The 12326-nt window shown below is 41.0% G+C and overlaps 1 protein-coding gene across 1 annotated transcript in view; it reads right to left on the bottom strand.

The window, feature by feature from the left end:
• Window positions 1–11441, bottom strand: part of kdm6bb (lysine (K)-specific demethylase 6B, b) — a 29069-nt gene extending 17628 nt beyond the window's left edge. Inside the window, 4 exon segments of the mRNA XM_020600487.1 lie at window positions 5554–5677; window positions 6840–6891; window positions 8914–9051; window positions 11296–11441. Of these exon segments, the coding sequence (XP_020456143.1) occupies window positions 5554–5672 (119 nt within the window). The 5' untranslated portion in view covers window positions 5673–5677; window positions 6840–6891; window positions 8914–9051; window positions 11296–11441.
• Between the last annotated feature and the right edge of the window lie 885 nt (window positions 11442–12326).

The raw sequence follows: 12326 nt of genomic DNA on the forward strand, positions 1-12326 counted from the left end.
AATGAAATGCTTTATGATGCTAACATATTTTGATAAAGTATGTGTAAACATATAAATTGTTGATCTATTAGACTTGTTCTAAGATATTTTAAATATATTTTGTATTGTCAGGTTTGCCCGGCTGCACCTGCCTTCTCACTCCCCTCACTCTGTTTTTGCTCCCTTACCTTGATGACGTTATCCGACACACCTGCTTCATATCCCCTGATTACCACCAGCTGCACCTGATTAGTTCTCCCTATTTATTCCCTGCTCTACGTTCACTCCCCTGCCAGTTCTTTCTAGCGTTATCAGGCCCGTTTGTTTCCCGTTCTCTTTTACTGTATAGTATCTTCACGTTTTGTCACCCTAGCTCTGTTCCAGTCTTTAGCTTCATTCGTCTTATCCTCCCAGCCACTATCACTTCTCCGGACCATGGACCTCCTCAACTCCACATCACTCCACCACGCAGGTCGATGCACAGTCTCCCATTAACTGTTTCTCTGACTTTGTCCCTCAGCAACCAACCACCACGACCAGTCCAGGAGTGAATCCTAGCGTCCGCAGCCCAGCCTCCTCCTTATCATCTCATTACTGACTGTAGACTGCCGCTCGACACCCGGTTCTGCTCCGTATTCCTTCACCTGGTTGTACACATATTTATTGTCACTGTAAATAAATAGAGCACTTCTTGCACCGAAGTCAGCTACCTGGGTCCGTCATTTTTTACTCGCTCACCTCCCTACCAGAGCGTTCCTAACAAGTATTGGCATTGTTTGCAGTTTCTCGGTTTTCTGCATAAATTGGTCATAAAATGTGATCTGATCTTCATCAAAATCACAAATATCAACAAACAATATTTTTAAGCTGATAAAACACAAACAGCCATGTCTTTATTGAACACACCCATTAAACATACAAACTGATGGTGGAAAAAGCAATTGCAACTCCAGTCTTCTGGTGTCACTAAATGTCAACTGGAGTTAGCAAACCTGGAATTCAATCAATGAAACAAGAATGGAGATGTGGTTTAGAACTACCTTGATGTATAAAAACACTCATTGTCAGTGTGCTATTGACGACCAGCATTGGCTGATGTGAGCCATGTACAGTGCCTTGCGAAAGTATTCGGCCCCCTTGAACTTTGCGACCTTTTGCCACATTTCAGGCTTCAAACATAAAGATATAAAACTGTAATTTTTTGTGAAGAATCAACAACAAGTGGGACACAATCATGAAGTAGAACGAAATTTATTGGATATTTCAAACGTTTTTAACAAATAAAAAACTGAAAAATTGGCCGTGCAAAATTATTCAGCCCCCTTAAGTTAATACTTTGTAGCGCCACCTTTTGCTGCGATTACAGCTGTAAGTCACTTGGGGTATGTCTCTATCAGTTTTGCACATCAAGAGACTGAAATTTTTGCCCATTCCGCCTTGCAAAACAGCTCGAGCTCAGTGAGGTTGGATAGAGAGCGTTTGTGAACAGCAGTTTTCAGTTCTTCCCACAGATTCTCGATTGGATTCAGGTCTGGACTTTGACTTGGCCATTCTAACACCTGGATATGTTTATTTGTGAACCATTCCAATGTAGATTTTGCTTTATGTTTTGGATCATTGTCTTGCTGGAAGACAAATCTCCGTCCCAGTCTCAGGTCTTTTGCAGACACCATCAGGTTTCCTTCCAGAATGGTCCTGTATTGGGCTCCATCCATCTCCCCATCAATTTTAACCATCTTCCCTGTCCCTGCTGAAGAAAAGCAGGCCCAAACCATGATGATGCCACCACCATGTTTGACAGTGGGGATGGTGTGTTCAGGGTGATGAGCTGTGTTGCTTTTACGCCAAACATAACGTTTTGCATTGTTGCCAAAAAGTTCGATTTTGGTTTCATCTGACCAGAGCACCTTCTTCCACATGTTTGGTGTGTCTCCCAGGTGGCTTGTGGCAAACTTTAAACGACACTTTTTATGGATATCTTTAAGAAATGGCTTTCTTCTTGCCACTCTTCCATAAAGGCCAGATTTGTGCAGTATACGACTGATTGTTGTCCTATGGACAGAGTCTCCCACCTCAGCTGTAGATCTCTGCAGTTCATCCAGAGTGATCATGGGCCTCTTGGCTGCATCTCTGATCAGTCTTCTCCTTGTATGAGCTGAAAGTTTAGAGGGACGGCCAGGTCTTGGTAGATTTGCAGTGGTCTGATACTCCTTCCATTTCAATATTATCACTTGCACAGTGCTCCTTGGGATGTTTAAAGCTTGGGAAATCTTTTTGTATCCAAATCCGGCTTTAAACTTCTCCACAACAGTATCTCGGACCTGCCTGGTGTGTTCCTTGTTCTTCATGATGCTCTCTGCGCTTTAAACGGACCTCTGAGACTATCACAGTGCAGGTGCATTTATACGGAGACTTGATTACACACAGGTGGATTCTATTTATCATCATTAGTCATTTAGGTCAACATTGGATCATTCAGAGATCCTCACTGAACTTCTGGAGAGAGTTTGCTGCACTGAAAGTAAAGGGGCTGAATAATTTTGCACGCCCAATTATTCAGTTTTTTATTTGTTAAAAAAGTTTGAAATATCCAATAAATTTCGTTCCACTTCATGATTGTGTCCCACTTGTTGTTGATTCTTCACAAAAAATTACAGTTTTATATCTTTATGTTTGAAGCCTGAAATGTGGCAAAAGGTCGCAAAGTTCAAGGGGGCCGAATACTTTCGCAAGGCACTGTATCATAAAAAAGTGATCTCAGAATACCTACGATCAAGCGTTGTCAATTTGCATGTAGCAGGAAAAGGTCACAAAGTCATCTTAAAGACTTTAGATATCCATCAGTCCACAGTTACATACTGTCTATAAATGGAGATGATTTGCTACTGTGGCTACGCTCCATAGAAGTTGGTGCCCAGCCAAGATCATTCCAAAGGCACAAGGCAGAATGAGGTTAAAAAAAAAAAAAAAAAAAAAAAAACCCTAGACTAACAGGTAAAGATTTGAAAGATTCACTGCATTTGGTTAACATCTTTGTTCATGACTCAACCACAGGAAAAATATTGTTGAACAGGCATGATATCCATGGCAGGGACACTATGGAGGAAGCCACTGCTGTCTACCAACAACATTGTAGTGGGCTCAAAGTTTGCCAGAGACCACCTTGACACTCCACAGCACTACTGGGAAAATGTCCTGTGGAGAAATGAAACAAACGTAGAATTGTTTGGGAGGAACACACAGCACTACGTATGGCATAAAAAGAGAACTGTTTACCAACATGAAAACATCATTCCAATAGTGGAATACAGTGGAGGGAGCCTCATGGTTTGGGGCTGCTTTGCTGCCTCTGGACCTGGACCGCTTACCCTTGTGTAGAGGAAAATTAATTCCCAAATTTATCAAGGTATCTTACAGGATGATGTCAGGGTGTCTGAAAGCTGAAGCTCAGAACAAGCTGGGTTATGCAGCAGGACAATGACCCTAAACATCAAAGTAAATCTACTACAAAATGGCTTTGAAGACACAAAATCCACCTTTTGGAGTGGCTCGGTCAGAGCCCAGACCTCAACCCAATAGAGATGCTGTGGAATGACCTCAAGAGCCATTCACACCAGACGTCCTAAGAATATGGCTGAGCTGAAGCAGTTCTTTAGGAACAATAGTCCAAAATTCTTTCTGAATGTTGTTCAGGTCTAATCAGCTACAGGAAGTGCTTGCTTGAGGTTATTGCTACCAAAGGTGGTTGAACCTGTTATTAAAACACTGTTTAATAACAAGTTTGTACACACATTTGTATGTTTGTAATGGGTGTGTTCAATAAAGACATGAAAGATCATGACTTTGTGTTTTACTAGCTTAAAAATATTGTGTTTGTTCATATTTTGTGGCTTTGGTGAAGATCAGATTACATTTCATGACCAATTTATGCTGAAAACTAGAAAATTGCAAATAGTGCTATTACTTTGTCTTGTGACTATGGTCATTCTTTTTATGTCTTGATCAAGGGTACCTCGCTGGTGATAATGACTTTGGCAACACTCAAAAACAATTTGTTACTTCAGGAACATCTCTTTAACTCTAATGAACAATAACAAGTCATTTTAAAAAATCTGTTTTAGCAATAAACTCTGATCTCACTGCATTGGCATAGCTAGTTCACTAAGTGCCTCTGAAGGACCCATTAACCCTGTGTAGAGCGCTGTGACCCTGTTGAACTTTTTAAACTTGACAACTCAGTAATTGATATCGGTTCTTCTTCCTCTGTTATAAATAAAGCCATAAACATTCAAGTGTTTAATTGGACTTTTAAAAGAAAACTGTGGTGCTATTTCTCAGATGGATTGGATCACATTTTCACAGAACCTACCAGCCTATAGTGCTGTATGTTGCTGTGCAAAACCAGTCAAGTCTACGCTATGAGCATTTTTCCCATCAATTTATTATTGTGTGGATGCTGATTCAACATCCACAATATGCTTTCCTGGTCTTTATTATTATTCTTCCGTATGTTTTTTGGCCCTGAACTACTTCAGCATATTTTGAGCTAGAAAAACCATTAAGGTATCAAAATGTTCAGCTTTTTCTGGATGTGCGGATCTGTTCAGAATTTTCCTAAACTTCATACTTTTTAAACTATTTAGTGTTCCTTAGCAAAGTTTTGCCCATTTAAATGAATGGGGAAATTCTACTTCAGCATACATTCAGCTATCAAAATGTTCAGCTCTTCATGGACATTCATGCTTCTATTCAGAATATTTGTTAACTTCACACTTTTTAAAATTTTTAGTTTTATTCTGAAAATTTTGCTACATTCAAATGAATGGGAAAATTCAACTTCAGCATACTTTCAGCTATCAAAATGTTCAGCTCTTCATGGACATTCATGCTTCTATTCAGAATATTTGTTAACTTCACACTTTTTAAAATTTTTAGTTTTATTCTGAAAATTTTGCTACATTCAAATGAATGGGAAAATTCAACTTCAGCATACTTTCAGCTATCAAACCATTCAGGTGTCAAAATGTTCAGTATTTTCAGCGCGATCCTTCAGCATATTAGCATCCACACACATTTTCAACAGGAAATGCATTTCTCTAGTTTAGTGTTTGTAGTCATACCTCTTTGTTACAGGCACAGTGATTTCTGCTGTTAAAAGCCACAATCAAAGTCACACATATACAGAAGTTGCAGTTAGAATCACATTCATTAAAGCCACTCTCAGCTGCTGCAGCTGAATAATCAGACTGAGACTTCTCTCTCAATTCATCTTAGGCTTTGGCCATTTTCTCAAATTTTCTTTGTGTCAAAATCATTTTTGTCATAGTGTGAATGTTACAACCAACAATGCTAACTGCACTGAAGAATACTGTAGTCTTAATGATGTTTTAGCAAATGCATGGTCAGTAAAAGACTTAACTACACTATGGTACAGTAAATACATAAGAGGCTATACACTGCATTTGAAAGGATGTATGTGACCCTCTGAATGGAATGCTGTCCTTTCAGAAATGAAGGCAACACTGCAGTAACATTATTTTCGTATACAGTATGTGTTGTGATGGTGCTGCTGACCTTTGCGGGTGGCTCCACGGGCGACTGTTTACAGGAGCCCATTGTCCTCTGTTAGGTCCTCCAGCTGGGTAGGAGTCCCATGTATTACGGCCAGAGTACAGCTCGGGTGGGTGATACATGCAGCCTGAAACACAGATGGTGTTAAAAGTGTATAATGTTAAGAGTTTGAATAATAATAATAAGTATGAGTCTGACTGAATAAAATGCAATTTAAAAATACTGCTACTTTCAACCACTCAGATCTTTGCATATGCAATGCCAGTGAACACCACTCTTAACCGTAGATGTCATTTTAATTTGTGAATAATTCTTACACATGCACAATGTATGGCAACTATAAGGGGGGGCTTTAGTTCCTTAATGCTGAGTCATAAACCTGTTCTACTTACTGACTAATTACATGAAAAGCCCTACAGCAGTCATTCTCAACCTGTGGCTGTGGCCCACTGCTGGGCCGTGGAGAAACACTGCAAAGGGTTAAATTAGTATTTACTAAATGTGCTCAGTTCACATAAATAAAATAAAATAAAATTAAAATCTATAATTTCAGTGACATATGTTTGAATATCACAACGCCACTCATGACACTCATCAGGAAGTCAAAACTGTTTTATTGCTGTTAGCTAGCTAGCCAGCCAACACCTCCTTTTAAGTGACGCAGAATGGATTGGTTTTTGAAACAAAAAGTGATGTGGGAGAAAACCCTGCACCAGTAAAAGCTCCAAAGTGTGCAGTGACATTAAATACATACACTCAGTACATTGTTTTTTGTTTTTCATTTATTTGACAAAGTGGTCGTCAGACATTTTTTTAACAATCAAAAGTGGGCTTTAAGCTACAAAAGGGTGAGAATCCCTGCCCTACGGGAAGGACCCTAGTAAAGTCAAGTAAAGTAAAATCCAATTATAGTAACAGCTGAACACTAATAGAGTAACTCATGCCCAGATAAGATTTGGGTTTGATGACATTTTGGCTGTGCAAAACAGTTAATGGTGTACATTTCTGCATTGTCATATTTCTCTAATCTGTGACATCTGCAGTAATTGATGAGCTTTGTTTGCACCCACAACTTATGGCAGCAGACAATAGTCTATGTCTTATACAATGCCTTAGCTTGATTAGTACATTGGAAGTACTGCACTGTAAATCTCTAATCCAGTTAGTACTTCTGTGATGCTCTGAAGTACTACAGTGGTGCACATTGCATGTTTTTGTACGTAAATCGCCAAACCCCCACACATAAACACCACACCCACAAAGTACAGAGACAGAAACATAGTGGTTACCAGTCTTGGTCTGTATTTGGGAGGCCCTCCACACCAGAGAGCAATAAACAACCTGTGGACAAGACACATGGTTGAGACACATATTCTGTATATACTCCATTTCTACACAGTAGTGTCTTTTGTTTGGGCTTAATAGCAAATAAGCTTTGTATCCTTGAGTGTGTGAACTGCATCAGGACTAACATGTCATTGTATCACTCATAGATTTAATTTCCTCATGCTGTATTTACTGCTGGACTGTGCTGTATCTGTTCAGCAGTCAAATCATCAGTCAGCCAGAGCTGCACTGTACATTCAACCTCTCTCCAATCACTGCTTCCCAGCAGCCACCGCCTGTGGCCATCCAATGATGAGAACATATGGCAGTAAGACAAAAGACTATGGCAACCTCACTTTAAAGCAAATAAGAAAAAAGAAATGTGGCAGGCGGTGCTGCTGTAGAATCTGTTTTACTCTTCAGTAAAAGCCCTGATTCCTTTATTTTTTTGAGAGAACTGGTGGTGAATAGGTTTAGATGTCCCATCTTCTAGATCTATGCTTCTTCCTTTTGCTTGCTACAAGTACACAAACTTCTAGAGGCACAGAGCGTATTGACCCACCATACCAGGTCAGAAGGCTGGCTGGTTGTGTTGCTGCACAAATTTAAGTTGTTCACTTATTGTTGGATCACAGTTTCTAATCCATAGCCTCCTCTTCTGATTCTGCCTTTGTTTTAACCAGAATTACTTCCTACAATTGCCGCTTCTATCACAGACAGGAAAGATCTCTGTCTCTACTGCTGCTGCCAAACACTTCCAAGCTGGGTACACTGTGCTGACCTTGTAAAGATCAGCTTTGCATGCACAAGTGTAGTGATGCTAAGTTGCACCTGGTATGCATTCATTTCGCAGAGCTATTTATAAACCCTATAAAGAACTGCTGTGCAAAATTTTACCACTTCCCCAGTGGTACATTTTTTGGTACTGCACATTTGCTCCACACATGTGGTAAGATGGTTGCTAGCCTCTAATAACTAATGAGCTAAGGAAGCTGCCGACAAGTTGCTACAGTGACTGAAGCCAGACAGTTCACACTGCTGTGGCTGCAGGCTCTTTAGAGTCAACCACTTTTACATGTAGATTTAATTTTCATAGAACAAATACACAAACAGCCTTTATGAGCATACAGTGCTACAGTGAAATACTTTTAAACCAATCAGCAGCATAGAATACTTTTCCTTCTTTGGGGTCTTGATTATAGGACTTTATTCTCAAACTTGCTTGTTTGAGTTTGTGTCCCAGAATTGCAGCTTATAACTGTCAGTGTTGCATTGTGATAAAGAGTTTCACCATGTGCTTATTTCATTCAAACATGTGAAATGTTTTTCACTGTTTGTGAGGTGTTGCATTTTTTATTTTATTTCTTTGACCAAAAAAAAAGACGCCTTATTGTAACAGAACCCTGTGCTTGTTTGTATTTGAGCAACATAACACAGACAGCAGATAGACCATCTGTTGTAGACTCCCCCCGTTGCACACTAAAGCACACACTTTTGTGTTGTGTTGTAGGGGAAGCTGTCAGTCAACAGCAGCTCAAATTTGACTCTACACAAGAATGGCTCTGTGCTTGCAATATTAAAGCCATCTGCGCAGGGTTAATTTAAAACATCTGGAATTGAGCGCAGAGTACAGATGATGTTATGCACAAACGTAGGGTAAACTCTTTCCTTCACAATAAGATAACCTTAAAGAAAGAACATGCAATGTAAACAACAGAATCTGTGTACTGCTAAATATTTGTGTACAAATGATGCTTACAAATACAATCTTAAAATGATTTTGCTGGTGTGTTATCGGTTGACACCCACTGGTGCTGTAGGTCAAAAGTGTTGTGTGCACCCCTCTGTATGCTTCCTCCCTCCCTTTTGTCACGAAGGAAACTCTGGTCACCTCTGTCACTACAGAGGATAACTGTGGCAGCTGAAACTTCTATTTGTGTGATAATGTAAATCACATACCTATATATATATACAGTATATATATATATAAACATATGACATATGTGTGTTCAGGTGCATTTGTGTAACCAATCTTACCTTGCAATGTGTACTAAGAGAAAAGGGGGAGGCAGACCCTCTGGTCCAAATTCGATGAAGCTGTCAGTCAGGAACAGTAAGCCAGCAATGCTGTACAGCCTCAGATACCTTTAAATAAACATGCACATCCTCCGCAAGCTGGCAAACACGTACAGACACACAGAGTGACAGGAAATACCGTAGTCAGTTGTAGCACACATGTACCAGACAGGAAGGTTTTATTGTTTTAAATCATGGGCAGTATCTCTCCTCCATCCCTCAGGTATTGCTGCAATTCTTCCTTTCCATTATTGTCTCTCATTCACTATAACACATGCTTTCATACATACAGTATCTGATCTGTTGCAATTCTGACCTTCTCTAGACAAAGAAAAGAGAATAAAATAGAGATGTAGGAGAGAGGGGAGAGGAAGGATGAGCCAGTAACATTTGTTAGGCTGGCAGGTTTTCTTTTCTCGTGCCTTTCCTCCTCATTGCTCTGCCCCATCGCCTTCACTATCTTCACTTCTCATTTCAACAAGGCTCCTTTTTTTTTTTTGATACCCAATATCCCAGCCTCTTTCCTTCCTCTTTCAGGCTGTGTATATGGCTCTGCCTATGCCTCACCCTCCCTTTTCTCTGCACGCTGTGTCCTTGTATCCCTGGCAACCGATGATATCATTTAGTCCAGAGCTGGGAGCAAGGCCTCAAGCTAGGAGGGGAGAGTTTACATGTGTCTGTGATGATGACAGGGAGGGAAAGGGTGGACTGAAGACACTTGATGGGGTTTAATGTTTACTTCCTCATTCTACCTTCCTTTTTCTATCCACTCTCCGTACATGTCTGCGTCATTGAAACAGCACCTCTGTCAGTCGAATGAAAAACAGGAGTGAAGAATGTCCTCAGCTCTGCAAACACACTCCAATTTATCATATCATCTGGACAAATCAACACATTCTTGCATATTTCACACTACTGGGAATCCTTTGCTAGCTGCAGGGGACCACTGCAGATGTGCATCTCCTGCTGAGACTTTATATCTGTGTGTGTCTGTGTACAGTACTAAAGATACTGCTGCTATACCATAAAAGGAAGGATGGGCTGCACCAGACCAGGCCTATCTCTGGTGGCTCCTAGGCTAGCTAACACGAGGAGAACAGATGGAGGGGAAGCGAGAAGCGACAATGTACTGACAGACAGTGACTGCACTGACAACCCACTGTGAACACCCGCACACGTACAGTATGATTTTACTGAATCCAGGGCTGAAATAATGTCACAATCACAGAGAAAGAAAGTACAGTATAAGCCAAATATCAATCACATTTCTAAAAATAACACCCCTGCAGCCCCGCTTCCTCCTGCTCTATCCCCTTCTCTCTTTCTATAACAGCAGCTTCTCCCAGTGTATGCTCCATAAAGCACAGCTCTCTGAGGGGTACTGGAACGTACCAAGGCAAGGTCAAGAACAACAGAGAGGGGAGTATTCTGCAAACAATGCAGGAATGTACAGCTTTTTGTGAACAAAGACAGTGAAGCAGGTTAATAGGTTTGAAGAAGGGGCTGAATGCACGTGTCTGTGTGTGTAAAGCAGCTGGTTTGTGTGGGAACTTAACCTAGAACTGCACGTCCAGGTGGCTACTTAAGCCGGCACTCACATCACCTGAAAGCATACGTTGAGTTTGTGTTGCGTGTTACTGGCAGTAACCCTAGATGTCTTTTATTTGGTTTCAAACAACTCAACACAAGTGTGAGTTTTAGTCAATTGTTTTATCAAAAAACACACCAAAACCAAAAGGTATTTGTGTAAGATGTGTTCAACAAAACTGAACTGAACTTGTATGTAAAGTAGTTTAGAGATTATAAATGAAATTTTATCATCCCACTTGATTACACTGTAGCTTCTTATTACTGGACACCCCCCACAAACACAAATGCACAGGGACACTGATATTCAACAGTTAAACATTCCACAGAGCTCAAATGTAACCACAACACATGTAACCGCAAGTTCTCCTGCACTAAGTTCATCATTTCACATTTGTGCTCTTGCACTCCTGTGCCTGCACATGAACACTACGTGTGTGTGTGTGTGTGTGTGTGTGTGTGTGTGTGTATGTGTGTGAGCTTCATGCATGAATGTGCAGCACTGTCTGCAGACACACACTGCAGTATGTTCAGCCAAGACAGCTCGCTCAGAACAATAACACACAGAAAACACATACACACACAGACACACACAAAAATAAAGATCAACAAATGTCGATGGACAAACACAGAGGAGAAAATAAATAGAAACACACATATTCACACTTCCTCCACACTGTGTAGTCCATGCAGTATATTTCCATTAAGCCATAAGTAAAAAGACCATCTAGCTGCTCTTCTGTAGTTCTCTTTTACCTGCTTTTTGTCTTCCTTCTCTTTGGTCCACACACTCCTCTGCTCCCCTTTTCCTCCTTTTCACTCCTCGCCACCTTTCTCACCTGATCCTCTCCTCAGTCTCCTTTTCTTCCCCTCTCCTCCTCTTCCTGGTTCCACTCCACTCTCTGATGCTGGGGCTCTCATAGCAGACCGATCCATGTTCAGAGACCGATGGGGGCGGGCCGGCAAGTTGCTAATCACACAACATGAACCAATGAGAGAGGGAGAAGCTCTTGGCTCACATTTTGCAGTGAACAAGAAGAGGTAGGAGGAGGGAAAATGTAGCAGACAGAGAGGCATGGAGGGGCTCTATTTCTCTTCCTCTGTGTGTGTGTTTGTGTATATAGTTCATGTGTGTGAGAGTGAGAGCTGGAATGCAGCCAATACAGTAGAGGAGGTGTTTTAAATCTCTCTACAGCTGCAGAAGATTCTCTTCCAGCCGCTACGTTTTGCCCTGAAATAACTGCACATTTTCATGCTGCTATCATTTTTGTGTTCACTGTTACAACGGTGCAAGTTTCCTGCCTGTTTGTCGCCACATGTTTTTTCAGAATTCTCAGAAACACAATATGAAATTACTTAATAAAAGAAAAATGTCATGTAATCACAATATCAGTGCAGAGGTAACTCTCGGTTTTGTGGCTCCTCCTGGAGCTGAACACCCTGCAATCTTTTTGGATGATTTGGGAAATAAGGCAGTGAAATGGTGACAGACAGGCAGTGACTGCTGCCTGATCTCAAATGTCAAGTGACAGAGTAACCAGGGCAAGGTGGGGTTAACAGCTCTTGGTTCATGAGGGAGGGTCTAAGTCTTTGTGGCTCACAATACATAGCCAACCACTCACTCCTGTGCTCATTTCACCCATCGCCAACCAATAAAAGACAGGGAAAGCTTGTCAGCGCAGAGAACACGGTGAGAAGTAGAGACATAGGGAGAGCTGTTGAGGAGTCAGAGGAGTGAGAGAGTGAAATGGTGGACGGCTCTGCTGCTGACAAATTTTTATTTATTT

The sequence above is a fragment of the Monopterus albus genome, unplaced genomic scaffold (assembly GCF_001952655.1).
Source record: "Monopterus albus unplaced genomic scaffold, M_albus_1.0 scaffold47.1, whole genome shotgun sequence".
NCBI lineage: Eukaryota > Metazoa > Chordata > Actinopteri > Synbranchiformes > Synbranchidae > Monopterus > Monopterus albus.